Here is a 19,360-nt window from a genome sequence, read left to right on the forward strand (position 1 = left end):
CAGAATGATGTCGCCGGATCCCCGGAACTCGTAGGAAGATGCCTGAGTTGAATGTGTATACCCAACTCTCATGATTGACAAAAGAAGACATCGCTCCCTTGCTGTGTCTCCAAGCAATTGCAGGAAACGGTTACACGGAGCAGTTGGGCATTTGCTGTGGCCTCTTGGAGCAGTGTCTCCAAACACGGGGTTAGCGACCTTCCTAACCATCGGTGTAGTTTCTTGCAAAGTTGTTTGAGCATAATCCGCTCCGTGGGACACGATGCTGTGTGTTCTAATGAGGCTGACGAACCAATCGAGAATCGTATTGCACACATCTGTGCAGCCTTGAGCGGAGTCACCTCGGAGATCGACATCTGTGGAGCCTTGATTAGCCTCGTGGAATGACTGGGCGTTGATAGCAGTCCCTCACCGCTTGATCGCTGCCATTTCGCCCCTGAAACAGAGTCATCGAGCGATATACGACCATGATTACAACCAAACCCCTCCCATTTCCAGCGGTAAATTATCACGACGAGCTAGTCATGAGACAGCCTTTGCTCTTGAATTTTTACATCATACATACATAGCTGTCCAACGCTACCATATTCGGCTTTCCCGTTGACCTTTCCGGTTCAAAGGCACAGCATGGTCGGCTGGAAGGTTGCAGTGATCGTGCCACTAACACAATCCAGGAAACTGGATGTGCTCCTTTCCGGGAGCAAAAGCTTTCTCATAGACTAGTTAAGATATGATAATTGGTGATGCTTTCGAGCAAACAAAAAACTTACGGCAGGCCTTCAACCGGGTCAGCGTGGTTGCACCGACAAGGAAAACCGGCAAATTGCCGTTCCCGGTCACACAAGAAAACTCACAGGTGACCGGCTTGAATATATCTTAAATTCACACGTTGAGTTCACCTATGCTGTTATAACATGATATGTTGTGAGGCATGAAAATACACTGCCCGTTTGGGCTGTTCTGGCTTCTCTATATCTACGGCGTGGATAACCAGTCATGTCCACGGGCCAGATGACACGACCGCCAGTCGTAACAATAAAAGGAGACCAAAGCGGTTGATGAGTGCTACATAGTCGGCCCAAGTCCTTCGTCTAGGTTCCATTCGTGCTCAAGCGCGACCTGTCTAGTCCATAGATTCTCACCGCCTTGTCTTGGACAGCTTCAACATAGACGATGATGGCAAAACCCAGTTTTCTCCATCCTGATCGAGAAAGGTTGTTCCGGTTCGAGGCTTCGGGGAACCATATGGAATCTCGTGCTCACTTCTCACAGTGCAAAAGCCATAATCTGCGGTAGCACAATAATCTCCGAGGAACATTAGGCAACTTCTCAGCAGGTACCCTCTCCTGATTTCGGGACCCGCCGTATCGGTCATAACTTGGCATTGTTGCCCGCCTGGTTAGACCGCCGCCAGTTCCTCATATGATCAACGAGAATGGCGTATAACGACGTACAACCACGGGTTCTCGCACCGGGCCGCGTGGGCATATCACCGGTCGCCCACATACTGCTGTGATTTGATGACGTTTCGGTTTAGGGCATCACAAAAAAACAGGGCATACTATCGTCGTTATTGCTGGATACCACGTCTCAATGGCTCTTCTCAGGAAGATATAAAGGCTGCCAAACACGCAATCTTTCTTCATCGTAGATACTCTAGATTAGATCGAGATCTTCCGAGCTCCTATCAGGTCCGTGTTCAAATCACAGCTTAATAACTTCTATTGTTGATGCCTTTAAAGAGTAACAAGATGAGACTTCTAGCATTTTCACCAATCTTTTCTCTCTCGTCTTTTGTGGCAGCATTGCCGGCCCTGGAAAGCCAAAACGCTTCCCAGTTCAAGTACCCCTGGCTCAACATGACTCTCAGCAACCTCGAGTCCGTCTGCTACAGGGAGGAAGGAAACGAACTGTATACCTGTACCCTCGAATGTGAGTAGAACCATTTATTCCATACCCTATAGCCACGCACGATCCGTGATAGCTCGAGTGACACTGACTCCAAACTACCCAGTCGACCTCTACGACCCCAATACGGAAGGCGTCGTGGAAATCAACGGTGCACACTGTGGCACGGCGTGGGAATGGGACGGCATTACATCAAGTCATGGCCCGAACAACAAGTACCCCAGCAATGGCGTCCTCTGCTGGAGCGGCGGCTCGAATTCATTTCAGTTTAGGGTGGTAGAGTTTTGGTCAGCCTCGAGATTCGAACTCTACGTCAGTCATCTGTATAGAGACACGCGGTGAGTCCGGACTACTCCTCCTGTGGAGAGGCATGATGTTCATCTGTCAAAAATGGCACAGGTTTTTCAAACCACCGTACGATGGGAGGAAAGCTTTGGTCAACATCATCATCCCAGAAGAACATCCCCTTCCACCTGTCGCGCCGTTTGTGCCTCCGATCGACCAGTTCAAGTTCATCGCCACGGCGACGATTTCGAGGCGCACAGACGGATTGTCATAGCGGCGTGGGCGTGAGGTGGTGTTGTGTCAGTTTCACAATACTTTTGGAAAAACTCAACTCAGTTTGTCGGAGAGCGCCGGCCGGTCGTAAGAACTTTCAGTCGTGTTTTACTACGGCCTCATGTTGTTGAAGATGAGACGATGCTCTTGTGGATCTGCCGCACAATGGCTAGGCTTGGGCAAGAAAGAGCTCGGGAAGGTAATAGAATAAGTCTGTCTACAATAGAGTTGAACGGAGTATTCTGTCTCTATTTGATGGGTCCCGACAAAGCCTAAAAAAATCCTTTAAATAACTAGGTCGATTGCCTGGGCTCTTTGCCGTGATTTGCCTACGGTACCAAGTGAGCCAAGGAGGTTGGTGTTAAGTTTGAATGCGGCTCAGATTCGTATCTCTTAACTGTTGTCAGAACACCCACAACCTTGTCGGCAGTAGGCCCAAACAAGCACCGAAAAAACAAGACAAATACTTTTGCCAAGAGACAGATTAGTCTCCGTTTCCCAGCCGTTGAAGAACCAATCAGTTGTCGATACCCGCCGTCGGGCGTAGAGCCAAGACAATGAATAGAGGAAGGGCCACAAGCTGATCATGGAGGAGCTCATATGCGTGTGAGAGTAAACCCATTAGGATCTACGAAACTATAAACGCGGCTCGATTGTCTCCCCCCCCTAGACCATACACGATGCGCGCGGGGTTTCTTGTAAGGATGGCCAAGCTTCTGAATTCGCCAATCACATCGTGTTTTCTCCGGTGTTTTACAGGTTATGTCGACAACAATCGGCGACTCGCTCGAATCCGACGGACTTTTTGGCATCTCTTCAGACTGCGTATGAGTAAGGAAGATGTAGTATACAGCGAGTAATGCATGGAATACCAATCGCTCAACTTGAGACTTGCGATCGACTGGTCAGACTTCTCAAGACTCTACAGAAATCTTCGGGTATGCTTCTCTGATTCGCCTTTCTACCTAGCATCAGGCTTGCAAATTAAGATCACACCGAGATCCTAGGTAGTGATTTCTAGGCTGAGTGAATGGGGTAGGGATGCGCAGGGAAACGGGCATTGTTCATCGAAAGAGACTTCTGTGTTCCTGCATTCCCTTCCAATTTCCTTGCTCCCTCGGCAAGTTGCGACAAGGTGCGGTGGGCAGGGTTCATGCGTTGAAACGTGCAGACGTGCAGACTCGCATTGTTTGGAATCTTGTAACCTTACGGTTTGTTTCCTTGTGGGCCAAAACACGGCCCAACTTGGGACGAAGATCATCGTATACTGCGAAATTTATGACGAGTGCCGTCCGGAATGTCGCACCTGTCCTGGCAAGGCATTGAGTTACTCGGGGACAACTTACTTCCCGTGCGGCAAGGGAAGCCCTCTGATGCCCGACTGAAGTTATGGCCAGAGGACGGGTGCAGCCGTAGGGCCATGGCTCTTACCTTTTGGCTCGTGACCCTTTCATCCCAAGCGACCTCTTCCTTTTGGTCTTATACATCTTGTGCTATAGCCTGCGTGTGGTTCCCCTCTTTCTTTTCTTTATAGCTGGGCTATCCGGTTTTCTCTCATCTACTGATCACGTTCGGACCTCTGCGAGACGCGCGAACGACCTGTGCCTGGCAATATCTCCAGCCTCCTTTGAGTCCCGTGAAGCATAGACGGTTCAGACAGAATGGCTCTCAAGGCTCTCGTCGCCCTTGCGGCTGTCTTACCCGTCATCGACGCCCGCCTCATGTCCAGGGCGGCGAACCTCGCCCAAGGCGTTCGGATGATGAACATGGCTGCTGACGGCCAGCAGATCAGCCTTCAGATCGGCATCAAGATGCAAAACATTGAAAAGCTGGAACCGATGCTTCGGGACGTCTCGGACCCGGACAGCCCCAACTATGGAAAGTACCTGACGGCGGCCCAAGTCAACGACATGTTCAAGCCGGCCCAAGCCTCAGTCGCCGCCATCCAGACCTGGCTGGCCAAGGAGAACGTCAGCGACGTCTCATACACGGACGGCGGTCGCTTCGTCAACTTCGCGACCGATGTCTCCACAGCCAACAGAATGCTCGGCGCGAGCTTCGCCTACTACGACGTCCAGGGCACTATGAAGCTGCGCACGAAGGAGTATTCAGTCCCGGACGCCATGGCTGAGCACATCGAGCTCGTCACGCCAACGACCTACTTTGGAAGCACAAAGGCGGACCCGGCCTTCACCAACGCCGAGCTGCCGCCAATGCCCGCACCGCTCGCCCGCAGACAGGCCCCGGGCCCGGCTCCACAACCAATTGCTCCAAGGTCTTCACGCCGGCGTGCTTCGAGCTGGCCTACAACTACGGCGCCTACCAGGCTGATCCTGCGGCGGGCAGCCGCGTTGGCTTCGCCAGCTTCCTCAACGAGTCTGCTCGCCAGGATGATCTTACGACCTTCCTGAACAGGTTCCAACTGCCGGCCCAGAAGTTCACTAGCATCCTCGTCAACGGCGGACAGGACCACCAAGATCCCGCCGGCTCCATCGGCGAGGCGAACCTCGACGCCCAGATCATAGCCGCCACGGTCAAGACACTCCCGATTACGCAGTACATCACTGGCGGCAACGGGCCCCTGACTCCCAACCTGCGGACCCCGACTCAGGCGGAGAACCAGAACGAGCCGTTCCTCGACTTCTACCAGTTTATGATGACGCAGGAGAATGCCCAGATCCCGCAGGTTCTCTCCGTGTCGTACGGTGACGACGAGCAAACCGTGCCCATCGAGTATGCCACGCGTGTATGCAACCTCATCGGCATGATGGGCCTGCGCGGCGTCACCGTACTCGAGTCCAGTGGTGACACGGGTGTCGGCGCGCCGTGCCGCGCCAACGATGGCAGCAACGCTCCCCAATTTACGCCGCAGTTCCCCGCCACATGCCCGTACATTACCGCCGTGGGCGGCACACAAGCGTTCGGCCCCGAGACCACCTGGGTCGCTTCCGGCAGTGGTTTCAGCAACTACTTCAAGCAGGCGTGGTACCAGGAAGGCGCCGTGAGCCAGTACCTGGAGACCGGCATCACGTCTGAGACGAAGGCTTATTACAAGCCGTTTACCAACTTTAGTGGCCGAGGGTTTCCTGATATCTCGGCACACTCTGCCAGCCCTCCGTTCGCCATCGTCAACGCCAACAAGCTCGTTGGTAGTGGAGGCACCTCGGCTTCCTCCCCATTGGTTGCGGGATTGGTTGGCCTTCTCAACGATGCCAGAATTCGCGTGGGCCAGCCGACCATGGGTTTCATGAACCCGTGGCTTTACAAGAGAGGCTTCAAGGGACTGACGGATGTCAACACTGGCATCGCTCAAGGATGTGGCGGTGTTGATTTGCAGTCGGGTAAGCCCTTGCAAGGTGCTGGGGTTATTCCCTTCGCATCATGGAACGGCACTCAAGGATGGGACCCTGTGACAGGGCTGGGTCTTCCCAACTTTGAGCAGATGAAGGCAATTGCTGTGATGAAATAGAGAAATGGTTTCATTTTTTATCACAAACATTGTGTAGTTGGGATTCTAGCTCAGAGGCTGGCTGGCCCTTTCGTAAATATACCGAGGAATGAATATCAATGCTGCTATTTTCCATACCACAACAACCGAGTCTATTTAGAAGAAGGCTTGCTGGTGAGGCAGACGGTGGAAATCCACGTTCCCGGAATGCTCCCAAACGTAATAATTCCCTTTGGGTCGTGTTGTGCTACTGTCTCAAGTGTTCTTTTTTTGGGGTTGACTAAACTTAAAATCCGAGGCTGATCTCTCCTTTAGACATTGACCACAACGCTTGTTATGTCATGTTAAGGAAGCTGAGCATTGTGTCTAGTATAGTGCAGACTCAAGGAGTCTTCCATGGACCAGAACATTGCCACTCGGCAGATGTTCAATGAAGAAGACCCGGGTTGACCGGAATTGCGAGAGTAGTCAAGTCAATGGCAACTGTCAGAGTAGCCATTTCGCACGCCGACTATAAGGACATATCGTGGCAATGAAGACGGAACCGGGGTAGTGAGACAGAGGATAGACAAAAAGTGAGACGGGAGTTCTTCACCAACCAGCCCGAGATGGCCTTGGCAAAGACTAGTTTGAGGTTCCCGCGACGGGGTTCCATAGCCATGGTAAGGCTTTCCGCCTATTCTCGTCGCGTGGCTCGTTTGACAGATGCATTTGCACCTTTTAATTCAAGGGTCGCCATCGAATTTCAATAGCGTATATCCTCAGCGCGTGGCAAAGGTCCGAGCCCGCGCCAGTCTCGTGGATGGCTGACAGCTGAAGCCTTGGCACCAAAAGAGGCTTTTTTCAGGGGTAGTCTTTAATCCTCCTGAAGCTCCTCGAGCAGTGCAGGATTCTCGAGTCTGGCCGTCTTTCAGCTGGCGAGACCAGCGATGGTAGTCATGTGTAAGCGAGCTTACGCTTCCACCGCAGAAGAGCACGCTCACCTGCGTGGTCGAATGCACCTGTAGGGTCGAGATAGCGGATTTGGCAAAACCCCATTGTAAGATATCGACGGCCATGGCGCAAAGTTCTTCTCGTTATCTTCCTCGCACCATTTACTAGATTGGGAGGTCGACAAAGACCAAAGCCAAATATAGATTGTTGCACGACGTGAATACGGGCCACTGCAGGACGGAGCTTGCATGGGCCAGCGTGTTCGTGGTTGTCGACACAATTATGTGTCGGTGACGATCTAGAACGAATGACTGCAGGAGTAGGGTGCCTTACCTACTGACTGCAGCTTGACGGCAGCTCGTCTAGGCTCCAGGCCCTTAGCGCCATCGCGCTGGCTTTGCCTGCATGGATCGTGAGGATGTTCGACCTCGGTCGCATGAACTATCGCTCTCCACGTTAAGGTTGTGCGGGATTTCTTCTGAGATGCAGAGATTCAATGGTCCTGGGGCGACGATGCCTGCGGGTTTCTTCTCAAAGGAGGAAACCATTCGGGAGCCTTAGCCCTAATGAGAGAGGACCACTCTCTCAGGATTGAGAGAGTCCGTTGCCATCATTTCAAACTTTCTTCTGGTGGTTTGGATGTTGGCCCCAGCGCTGCTAAATGCCGCGTGTCCCGGTCTCGACCTTTCAGATACGAACCAACGCAGACCGGCTAGGCACGATGCTTGCTCCTCGAGAGTTGCGGGCTGAAGTCCTTGCAATCTTCTTCTGTGCCGGTGCTTCGTTGAGCAGCGAACCAGCTCGACACGAGGCCTTGTCCACGATGTGGGCGATAGTGGGCGGTAAGAAAACAGGATTGGTTGAATCTGGACAGGCTACAGGGTGTGCCGGGAAAATTGTATGCGGGAAGGCAATAGTGGGAAACAAGATCTGCGCAGGCACAGGGGCCAACGAACAGGTTAAGTCTGCTGAAGCTGAAGTTGATTGACAGCACCGCTGGCATCTTGGCGGCTTTGCAAGTTGCCATTTGATAACATAACGCAGATGGCAGCGTCAGTTCCGATTGGATGCCGGGAGAGCTGAACTGCAAGATCCGTCAGTTATTGACTAGACTTAGTCGAAGACGGAGAGGCCACTGAGTAATAGCAACGCACATGGCCGAAGGTCGATCAAAGTTGGCAGTGTGCTTTGCTGACTCAGAAGCTTAGCCTGTCATTGTTAAATGAGGGAAGACAGGCGCGCGCGGCAAACCTGGTCCAGCCAGGATGGAGTGCCGAAGGCTTGGCGAGTTTGGACTAGGCAGCGGACACTTGCAGCTCCTTTCGTCGTCATCATCATCATCGTCACCAACAACAAAAACAATATTGAGCTTTCTTCTCAAGATGGTTCTTATGAAGACCATCCACACGCGTCGTTCGGCCAGTGCCGCTTGCTAGCGTATCAGACGCCTGCTATGGCGCAACGACTGTAGCCCAGTCCGAAGGATCGTAAAAGAGGCGATGGTACGTAGCTGGGGTTCGAAGCAGCTCGGGGGCAAACAAAGGGCCGAGAAAGCGCCACTATCGGGCAAAGAGTTGGACATGACGGGAACTTCGGTCCAGTCTTCTCTGTGTGGCATACCAGGAGGGTGGAAAACGAGCTTCTAGCGTATCAGATTCAACCAAGATTGCTGGAAAGCAGGATAGTCGCATGCAGTGGCATGGTGTCCACTGCGTAGCATACAGTAGCAACGAGAGCTATGCGGGCGGGCGATTTGGTTGTCGAGACCGAAGATAGGATGGGCCTGGCCTTGATGGAATGTGACTGATGCGATTGTACCAGCAGGGTAATAGACGCATATCCGGTGGTTCGAACCGATAAGAACGCGTCCGAGTGGGGCCAATCCTGATAGACGAATACGCGCTGGGTTGCATAATGGACATGTTCGACAATGCACGGTATAGGCAGGCGGGAGCGACTCAGAAAGTATGCGGCAGGAGCATCAAAGACATGGCCTAACCGTAACCGGGATCGCTATGTGGGATCTGCCGTCGTTTGTGACTGCCTGCTGCAAAGTTACCCTCTGCGTCGCACTTTTGCGTGCTTCGAGGCTCGACCTGCCCCGTCACCCACTCTCTTCCGCCTTTCTTTTCCTCTTCCTAGTGGCCCTCCCCTCCCCCAGCCACTACTGACTGCATGGTCAGCATCAACTCGTCCAGGAGGTATGCCCAACACGGCCACCAACCCACAAGCAATCACACGATGTTTGTTCGCCAAAACAGAGCGCTGCATGGTCCCTGGCGCGCTCGAGGTAGCCCAGAGGCAATGTCAGAGATTCAGCAAGCCACGTTACCGCCAACTCATCTTATCTCTTCCGCCCTCCACTTCGGATGATGGCAGCCTTACCGCCTTGCGCCCAAACTCTCCTCAGTCGACATCTCTTGCGCATGTCCTTCGGACCCGACGAATCATGAGACCGCCACCATCATGCCGCTGTCTGAAGCTGACATGGTGATATTGTTCCAGACTTCACAGATATGCACCCGCCGGAGAACGACCTGCTTTGGGAACATGAAGGTGATAGACCGTTGGCCCTCAGCCTCAACGTTTGCTCCCCCACGCTCGCCCTTCACTGCGGTCAATGCCAGAGCGACGAGCTTCTTAGCACACCGGCTTCAGATCCAGAGCAACGTGGTTGAGATCCTTGGCAGGCGAGTGCCTTGTTTTGAAGCCAAAACACCATCAACGTCGAAGGTCTTTGTTATACGAGCCTACCCCCACCGAGAATCAAAGAAACCCGGGGGCCTAGGGATTCCTCGGACCGAAAACCGATGGATCCCAGGAACTGTGAAATATACCTGTAGACCCCAGAGTGCTCGCTCACATCAGCCAAGTGATGAACGGGTCAAACCTACCAAGACCTTGGAAGACCCTGCCAGGTCTTGCCGTCACCAAGGATTTGGGTTGAAAGCGGCTAGGCGCCTGAGAGCAATCATCCTGCAGCTTACGGTAAGCCAATTTTAGCGTTTGTTACCAAAACTGGCCGGCTCAAGCCACGCAATCGAGCGGAAGTTTTTCAGTGGCCCAAGACCTTGCGAAGGCTTGATTCGCGGCAAGCCCATACTCGGAATGGAAACGATGCGACAAAAGTCTATTCCTCTCTCGGCTGTTGATATCTACTAGTGGCTCTTGCGCTTCGTTGCTTTGAAAACACATCCTGGAGCCGCAGCAGTGTGGCTGACCTAGACCGCACTAAGTCAGGAGTGCACTCGCGGTTCCTGAGCTAGACTGTCCAGAATTTCCTGTTCCCCCTCCTGTCTTCATGCTGAGCTGACTGACCCGTTACCGGTCCTCAGAGACAGACAGACGTTGGATCTGTCCCAACCGTCTTGTGCCCAGGCACTCTCGGCTGGACGGGCATACAGTGGAGTCCATGTTTGTCCCGTTTCAATGTCTCAGTCTTTAATGAGTAGTCCTCCACTGTACTCTCACGACGTCCCGTCAACCCAGGCCAGTCGCTTAACTCGAGCAGGCATCATGATGATGGCAACACTCTATGCCGGAGTTCGACCACCAGGGGAACGCCGAAGGACGAGTATGCCTCTGGCTTTGCAGGGATGTTAACGTTCCTTCCCAGTCTAACGGCTTGGCCATGCAACGCTTGGGGAGGCATCGTTCGCGCGATAAGGCCTCGACTCTCCTTTGTCGCCCTCGACCAACGCTACCACCTCACGATGGGTGAAAGCTTCCTCCTTCTTTGTACCTGCCCACCCACTTCCTACCCAACGCACGGGTGGCGCCAACTTCCCAAGTATGGAGCCAGGAACAATGCCGCTTGTCACCAGTCCCAGCTAAGCTACTGGTCCGTCTTGAGCGGACGACTTAGGCCGGTGGAACCCATGTTTGTGTGATGGCCTCGAGTGATGGTGAGGCTAGCCCGTTGCTTGTCCCCGGTACGATCCTTGACCATGGTGTTTCGTTGCCGCGGCGGGAGCGCCCATGGCAGCCCATATCGTTTTGGCGTGGCCAATTAGGCCAGGCAATATTGCTCTCAGCTCTCCGGTGCCCCCGTATATGCGGCTTGACTTGGTCTTTGTCCCAAAGTCGATGACCCCTCCGCGCTTGCGAAGTCTCTCTAGCCTGAACCCGTAACACATAACTTGAGCCGATTCCCGTCCCCTGGGTGACTGAATCCCTTCACCAGTATCACATTCGCTTGCGGCACTCACAAACGTTCTTTCTTCACCTCAAGGCTGGAAGTGGTTTGATCGGCTTGTAGTTCGTTCGTTCCATAGTTCCCACAAGATGAAGGCTTTCAAGTCCTATTTCACGCCCGACCAGGCGCCGGGTAAGGCTGCCACCGAAGCTCCGAAGCCTGACACACTCCAACCGGCGACTCCTTCGCCAAAACTGCAGTCTTCCGAGAAGCCAGCGCCCTACCGAAACTACAGCAACAGAACGTCCGCCCGGCATTCGACAGTGAGCTTGGCGCTCACGGCGGGAATGAGGGACAAGCATGCTAGCAGTATCCACGATCTCAGGGCGGATGTCACGGTACACAGCTTGTATCAGGACCAGCTCAGGAAGATGTACGCTTCAGCTTGGAATCTTGGGGAGGGCTGCGTTCTCAAGAAGGGGCGCAATGACTACGTCTGCGCCCCTCCTCAACTGTCAACCATCCCGAATGGGTTCTTCGATATGGTCAGCCAGCTCAACGTGAGCGTAAGTGAAGCCAGACACCACAAGACCATGACCGGTACTGACAAGATTAGTGCGCCATGACTGTCAATACACCCGTGATTCAATCCATCATTCATGGACTCATGAACAGTGGAGAGCCCATGAACTCGATCCCTCTCTCAGGAGGCCTGCAGCTGCAGGTCCTCCCGAGGATGACGGACCTGCCCCGGTGCCAAAAGCATCATTTCGCAGCCTTCATTCTTGACCCTCCTCTTCTGGCTGTCTGGGACGATGACGCGAACAAACTCCACGACCGTGCAGAGAGCTTGGAACAGATGATCATCGCTCACATTTGGCGAAGTGACCCCATTGATGAGGAGGAAGGTGATGAGAAGAATGAGAAGCAGCCCGGAGTCAACGTTGAGGAGCTCTCGCCTGCGGCGCTTGAAGAGGCTCTCAAGACCGAAGCCCGGCCAACGCGGGTGATAAGTTCCGCTCTCGTGGCATTGGCCCTCGGCCTCAGCTTCACGTGCTTGGGTCTCGGCTGGCGAAGTCTGGCTTTGGAACTTGCTGTCGATGGCGACTACACGCGGTTGGCGTTGTTGGCAGTGGCGCCGGTTACCCTCTTCATCAGCTTGGTGAGTTGATTGATACCTCAACCCTGCATGAACGTTGACTGACACACCCTTTAGTTCTTCTTCATTTCCATTTCTGGAATCATCTTCCAGATTTTTGGTCCCATCTCCTCTATCCACGCCAACTCCTCAAACTATTCTGGAAAGCCTCCTCGCCGGCTCAGCCCTCACCGAGAACAGCTTCCTCATGTGACCATCCAGATGCCAGTATACAAGGAAGGCCTGAGCGCCGTCATCAAGCCCACAGTTCTTTCGCTGAAGGCCGCCATCTCGACTTACGAGATGCAGGGCGGTTCCGCCAACATCTTGGTCAACGACGATGGTATGCAGCTCCTCGACGAGGAAGAGGCCGCGGCCCGTAGGGAGTTCTACGACGAGCATAACATCGGATGGGTTTCCCGCCCTGGCCACAATCCGAAGCCTGAGGATCCCGCCGAGAAGCCCTTCCTTCGCAGGGGCAGATTTAAGAAGGCCTCCAACATGAACTACGCCCTAATGACAAGCAACAAGCTCGAAGAGAAGCTCAAGCAGATCAACCGTGGCAGCAGCTGGAACCAGGAAAGCGAAGACAAGGTCTACGAACAGGCCTTGGCACAAGTCATTGACGAATCCGAGGGCCGAACCTGGGCCGGTGGCAACGTTCGCATTGGCGACTACATTCTTCTTATCGACTCCGATACCCGTGTTCCTCGTGACTGCCTGCTGGATGCTGTTAGCGAAATGGAGGCCTCTCCAGAGGTGGCCATCCTTCAGTACACTTCCGGTGTCATGAACGTCTCGGACTCGTTCTTCGAGAAGGCGTAAGATTTTCCAACCCCTAGTCGAGGTTTCTGATGCTAACATGTTTAACAGCGTCACCTGGTTCACAGAAATGATTTACACCATGATCACTTTTAACGTCGCCAATGGTGATATCTCCCCCTTCGTCGGCCACAACGCCGTGCTCCGCTGGTCCGCCATTCAGGATGCTGCTTCCTACATGGATCACGAGGACGGCTACGAGAAGTTCTGGTCCGAGTCCCATGTTTCCGAGGATTTCGACATGGCTTTGCGTCTCCAGACAGCTGGTTACACCATCCGATACGGCGCCTATACCGGCGACGGCTTCCAGGAGGGAGTGTCCCTGACTGTTTATGACGAGCTAGCCCGCTGGGAGAAGTACGCCTACGGCTGTAACGAGCTGCTCTTCCATCCCTTCCGTTTCTGGCCTACCCGTGGTCCCTTTACGCCTCTCTTCCGCAATTTCTTGACCTCCAATATTGCCTTCTTCAGGAAGTTGACGATCCTGTCCTACATTGGCACGTACTACGCCATCGGGGCCTCGTGGCTGCTGACCCTGGCCAACTACTTCATCACTGGTTGGTTCAACGGCGTGTACGACAAGTACTATCTCGATTCATTCGCCACTTACTTTTCCATCATCATTGTGTTCCCGCTCTGCGGTAACGTTGCCCTCGCTGTCCTTCGGTACAGACTGGGTCACCAGTCCCTCATCGGAGCCCGTAAGTCTCACCTTATCATTCTGCTTCTCCAATAAGGGCGCTCGCTAATTGTAATTTTATCCAGTGTGGAACAACTTCAAGTGGATGCCGATTTTCTCCATCTTCCTTGGCGGCATCTCGCTGCACGTCTCCAAGGCCCTGCTCTGCCACTTCTTCGAGATCAATATCCAGTGGGGCGCCACGTCCAAGGAGGTTGAGCGCTGCAACTTCATTGAGGAGATCCCCAAGATCATCAAGAACTTCGCGGGCACCTTCGTCTACACCTTCGCCGTGACGGCCCTCATTGTCTGCGGGTACTACGTCTTCCCTCCCCAGTGGCAGATCCACACCTTCGCAACCATCTTCCCCCTGTGCGTCTCCATTGTGTCGCACTTTGCGCTGCCCGTGCTCCTGAACCCGGCCTTGATGAAGTTCACCTTCTAAGTCCAGCGACCTCTTCTTCCTATTTCATGACTTTTTCTCCTCTTTAATGAACATAAATTTTTCGGTATGATAAAACTGGGATCTATAGATGGAGTTCTATTTTGGCAGAGAGGTGTTTGAGGGACACATAGACTTTGGGCACGCTATTGGGTACACAGCTGCGGCGCTATATGCTCTCTTGCTCGCTTTGGTATTGGTGGGAATCATCGTCACTCATACGATATGATTTAATGTCTCTTGTTTATTTCTATACGTACCAGATATTCAGTTGCATATCTGATGAAATGAACCATTCAAAGCAAATGTTTGCGCAACACTTTTCACTGCCGACCAGAATGACATGCTTCCCCCGCTCTTTCCTATGGTCTGACACACGGCAAAAGATACTCCACCCAACCTTGACTACTCACATGGTAGTACTTATTACAAACTGGTATCGTGTTGACATGAATCAACAGGAGGATTCGAGGACTTTATAGACCTGAAGGTTCTCTATCAAGTAACTTGCTACTGTTCAAAACCTACTATCATCCCGTCTCATGAATCAAACACGGTTCAACAGTCATTCCCCTTAGGATTATGGACTATGAACTCGAAACTAGCAAAAAAGACGCTGCAAGCAGTGACCTTGCCGTCCGTGGATCCTGCGTATGGGCACGCGTATGGGCAAGAGCTCCATCGTGCTGTACTCGGTCAGGAAGCTGTTTTTTCTCGACTTCTCTGCCTCTTCCATATCTTGATCGCCAGTGGTGTTTTGAGGCGGGGGATGGAGGACTCAAGAAAAATGGAGCAAAGTGTTCATGTAGGTCGCAAGGCTCTGTGGGATGATTTTGGCGGGCCAGTCCGTTCGCGGGTGAATCTCAACGTGCGTTCTCAGCCAGTCTCTTGTAAGCAAAGTGATTCATGCGCCGCATGTACTTGTCTTCCTTGGACTCCGCGGAGAAGGGTAGTTGCATCGACAAAGAGACGTCCAACGATACCAATATGCATCTGTACCTGTCCGAAGGACCTGACGAAGGGATGGAAGGCATTCGAGTCAAAGTCCGTAGGACAACCAGTCCAGGGTCGGTCTGTGTTGTTTCCTCGGTGTATTTTTTTGCGGTCTGTGGACCCATGGAAAATGTCGAAGTGAAGAGCCCAGGGGCATTACCATGCGCCCCGTGACTTGAAGCACGGGTCTTACGGTCCTGTCCAGATGCCATCATTTGGAAGCTTTGAACAGGGCAAGTCTGCTCAGTTAGATCAAATTGTCTCGGCCTCACATCCTGGCTCATGAAAAGGTACACCCCCAGTGTGCGGGCATTGCTGCTAAGCGCAATGTTGCGGCGAAGTTTCGATCCTGCCATCAGAACAAGCGCAAAGGTGAAGCCTGGGCAAAAAGATCACGGTTAACAGATACATTGGTTAGGAGCATTTCCAAAAATTGACGTTACACTATTTCTTCTCATTTGATATGAATCTGTACTCTTTGTGTAGGAGTCGTGTCCCTGATGCCCGCTTTCCCTTTACCCAGGTTGCGCCTGAAAACTCCGTTACCCCCAGTAAACGCTGACATAAAGCAATAATAACAATCTGAGGTATGGCGACCCTGACAATGGTATTTTAACCAGACTAGCACCAAGCCTTGGGGGCGAACTGGCACACAAATGTGTAGAGTACAGCCCCAGGTTTCTGCCACAGAATCACGTAATGTAGACCTTCTTGAGCTTGTCCATGGAGTAGACCTCGCCGGTGCGCAAATCCTTGACCTGGTCAGGCGGCAAGCCCGACTTCTTGGCGTACTCTTCGAGACGCTCCTTGCCATAAGCCCGGCTATTCGGCAATAGCAGCAGGTCGTGCTCAACGTAGCTCTTGGTGTGATGTGCATAAGGGACGTTACGCGCGAGATCGTTTAGTTCCGTCGAGCAGATTGGGCAGACGGACTGAGTGCCGGCAGTGGCTGACGCATTGGTAGCAGTGTTGGCATCCGCAGCGACGTGTGATGAGTTCAATGAGTGGCAAGCAGGGGTCTTGAGGGCTGAAAGGCCTGATGAGAGAGCGATGTGCAGGAGAGGGTAGGAGGGGAGAGCGAGGAGGTTGTTATGGGTACGAGTGAAGAGGTCAGCGAGGGCATTCCAGCGGTCTGGGCTGTAGAGGTCCGAGTAAACGGCGTTGGCTGCTGTAGGAGGATAGGCAAGGAGACCAAAGGCCTTACGAAGCTCATCCGGATACGTTGCCTTAAACGGGACAAGGTATTTCTTCGCGTGGGCGATGGCTTCGAGGAGTTTTGGTTGGGATTGGGTGCGGACAAGCTCGATGTACTGCTGAAAGCGGAGCATGAACTCGAGGTTGCACTATCAAAGTGTGGTCAGTTTCGACTCAAGGACAGGGTGGGTGGAGTAACGTACATCCATCTTGCGAAGTTCCTTCTTGTTGTCCTGACACCAAGCCAGCGCCTCGACAACGCTCCCACCTCTGAGTGATTCCTGAATACGACTCATTTGCACAAAGGTCTCAACGTCAACCAGGTCATCCATGTTACGCTCGGCGGTAAGTGCTTGGGCACTTTCGTTGTAGCCGTGGCGAAGCAGGTAGTCGACAAGCAAACGGTCAAGACGGGCGCGGCTCCAAGCCTCGTACTTGACGTCGTCAACCGAGTGCATGTTGTAGAGGTCGCCGAGGTGCGAGATGCGAGCGCCGGCCTGGCGGGTGAGGCGGGCCTCCTCCTCAGCGTGGGCGGTGAGCTTGCGCTTGACGCCGCGCATGCGGGCGATCATGGTATCAAGATTGCGGAGGACATCGTCGGGAGATGCGCGGCCGTTGACCGAGGCTGTGGCGGTCTCCTTGAGAAGGGTTTTGATGGCAGTCGAGTCCTTTTCGACGGTGAAGTGGGCGGATCGGAAGTTTTTGCGAAGGAGCTCGTACGGGAGGCGGAGGAGGGGTTGGTCCTAACGGTTGGAATGGAGGTTAGTGCTGGATTGAGAGCTAGCTTGTGACAGCGACGTACGAGGAGGAGATGGTCCTGATGCTTTATCGTGGAGTGCTCGTGATCGCCCATATTGGCAACTGTCAGGACGTTTCAATGGGTTGGCAGTACTGCTTGGCCGTCTACAATGGCGTGTGTGTCTTCGAAGGAGGGATTTGCAAAGGTTGGCCGCGTCGGTGTGGCTTGAGTGGATGTTGGAAACTCGCGGACAAGAGGTTGAAGCACAGATGCACAGATACGGCCGCTAACAGCAGTTGACGTTATGCGGCCCGATGTGGCGGGGCCGGGGTCGCTCCGTCGTGGAAATGCGTACGGAGAGTCTGCTTGCGTTAATAAGTATTGGAGCCTTGCATGTAGTCCACAGCGGCATAATTTCACCCAAACTAGCTTGTAGTACTAGTTTTGCGTTTTGCTGAGAAAGCCCATTGAGCTTGAGAGAGTCTCGATGCTGGCTATCAACTGCTCCCAGCACGTCCTTTGGTCCCCCACAATGACGAATCCGACGTCGACACACAACTGAACTGTTCTGGTGAACGGACCACATTTGTGGCTAAACTGGTGCGCTTATGTAACACGCCGGCCACACTGGGAACTCTGTCCACAAGCCACCTCGGTACAATACCCCACGCCCTCCGCGCTCACCTCGACTGAATGTCACTCGCTCATTGTGAGAAGTAAGCAGGTGCGATGTGAGAGTCTGGGTAAGAGGTGGGACAAGAACCAAGCAAGCCATGAGTAGCAACGGTCGAGACTACCGCGGAGCCGGCGTATTTGCTGTACTCGTCTTCAAAGTGGAATGTCTCACAGCCCATCAGTCAAGTGATTCATGCTGGCAGCCCAGGAGGGCATCAGGTGATTGGTGAGGCTCGGTATTCCCAGTCACAAAGTTGGCGGGTGGGTGCAATGAACTGCTCGAGTCGCTGAGGCTAAGGCAATGGAGTAAGCCCACCTACTCAAACTGGTGGAAAGCTACCCCCTGCTGCAGCTTGGGAATGTTGTCCATCGCTAACATGAGAGAGGAGCAAACCTGCATGTCAATCGATAAGTAGCAACAAGCAGCACTCGCATTCCCAGCCTGCGACGCTGCTGCAGCAGGTGCCCCTCTGCAGAACGGGGATTGGGTCGGGGCATTCGGGGAAGGAAGCACCCACAGCAGCCAGACGCCTGGGGGTGTGGCTTCCTAGCCCCTGATTGGCTTCAAGCGGTTTCTGCCTCAGGCCGGCTTCGTCCCTCACCCTCAAGCGTATTTATCTCCAGCCTCACCCACTTTGCACGTGTTCACCCTCTTCCTTTGCCGCGTGACCAAAGCTTCCCGCCGCCGTTCCCCCAAACCAACGAGCCAACTCAACCGGACCCCTTCCAGCCCGTTTCTCCTCAGGAAATAATAAGAATAAACGCAAGCCTTCGCCCAGGCTACGGCAATCCTCAAGACTCGCGATTTGTGAAAAAATCCGACGCGTTTTCCCCAGATTCTTTCCGTCACTCAACCTTCGACTGCTTATAACTGGACGGGCTCCATCCGACGAGGTCCCCCCCCAGCTACCCGCTGCCGCGCGATATCACGAGTTTGATCACGCCGAACACGTGAACTCCAGCAAAACCCGTGATCTGGCACTCACCGCCCAGACCACGCCGCAAAGCACATGATCTAAAGGTATGCGACCTGTCCCATTTTTCTGGCGATCTTCCCATCGGCCCTATCGTCTTTCATTACAATCGCACTGCACAGCGACGGAAAGCAGGGTTTTTCAGTAGTGTTGATTTTCCTCATTGCGCCATTTTCTGGAATGCTGCCTTCATCAAGCATCCATCGCGACGTTGCCTATCAGCCCCAATCAAGCGATTCAAGATGGACTTCTTTCATCTTGCGAGGGAAACACATTTATCTTTGCTCAAACAGACATAAATTTGGGTCATCCATACAGTCAAAAACACCCTTATTCGGAGCAGTGCGCGGCCTCTTTGGATGGCCTTGGATCTCACGATAATCTCTGGACTTGCTTGCTCAACAGCAATATGTCCCGCAGTTCATGTTCGGCAAGCATGCTGAGAACATACCCGAAATAGCTCATGCATCTCTAGAGCAAGCGCTCTCATGTTCCTGCCTCAAACAAGCGATCGCTCCTTCCTTGATTGTTCGTTAGCAGCCGCTTGAACCCGTTGTCTACCGCTCAGCTAGCAGTGCACTTCGTCCTCATCTTACTACCGCTTCGTCATTCTGCACACCCACTCTCTGGACTGATATATCATACCGTTCGATGCTAACCATCCTCGTAGTCCCACGAATCATCCTCGTGGCTCCGACTTGTGCTAACGTCGAAGCATCATA

At 53.3% G+C, this 19,360-nt stretch overlaps 4 protein-coding genes across 4 annotated transcripts; 3 read left to right on the plus strand and 1 right to left on the minus strand.

The window, feature by feature from the left end:
* Positions 1 to 1,859: 1,859 nt before the first annotated feature.
* ColSpa_04146 (uncharacterized protein) lies at positions 1,860 to 2,467 on the plus strand (the record flags this gene model as incomplete). Its single annotated transcript, XM_049270358.1, has 3 exons — positions 1,860 to 1,932; positions 2,015 to 2,246; positions 2,308 to 2,467. 3 exons carry the CDS (start codon positions 1,860 to 1,862, stop codon positions 2,465 to 2,467), a joined length of 465 nt encoding a protein of 154 aa, XP_049126315.1.
* A 1,660-nt stretch (positions 2,468 to 4,127) lies between these two features.
* On the plus strand, positions 4,128 to 5,935 carry ColSpa_04147 (tRNA (adenine(58)-N(1))-methyltransferase catalytic subunit trm61; the record flags this gene model as incomplete). Its single annotated transcript, XM_049270359.1, has 2 exons — positions 4,128 to 4,610; positions 4,637 to 5,935. 2 exons carry the CDS (start codon positions 4,128 to 4,130, stop codon positions 5,933 to 5,935), a joined length of 1,782 nt encoding a protein of 593 aa, XP_049126316.1.
* A 5,196-nt stretch (positions 5,936 to 11,131) lies between these two features.
* ColSpa_04148 (glucans biosynthesis glucosyltransferase H) lies at positions 11,132 to 14,066 on the plus strand (the record flags this gene model as incomplete). Its single annotated transcript, XM_049270360.1, has 5 exons — positions 11,132 to 11,548; positions 11,599 to 12,144; positions 12,199 to 12,941; positions 12,994 to 13,643; positions 13,708 to 14,066. 5 exons carry the CDS (start codon positions 11,132 to 11,134, stop codon positions 14,064 to 14,066), a joined length of 2,715 nt encoding a protein of 904 aa, XP_049126317.1.
* Positions 14,067 to 15,748: 1,682 nt separating this feature from the next.
* On the minus strand, positions 15,749 to 17,103 carry ColSpa_04149 (protein FYV10; the record flags this gene model as incomplete). Its single annotated transcript, XM_049270361.1, has 3 exons — positions 15,749 to 16,399; positions 16,454 to 16,993; positions 17,053 to 17,103. 3 exons carry the CDS (start codon positions 17,101 to 17,103, stop codon positions 15,749 to 15,751), a joined length of 1,242 nt encoding a protein of 413 aa, XP_049126318.1.
* Between the last annotated feature and the right edge of the window lie 2,257 nt (positions 17,104 to 19,360).

This window comes from Colletotrichum spaethianum (genome assembly GCF_022836535.1).
Source record: "Colletotrichum spaethianum MAFF 239500 DNA, contig08, whole genome shotgun sequence".
Classification (NCBI taxonomy): Eukaryota; Fungi; Ascomycota; class Sordariomycetes; order Glomerellales; family Glomerellaceae; genus Colletotrichum; species Colletotrichum spaethianum.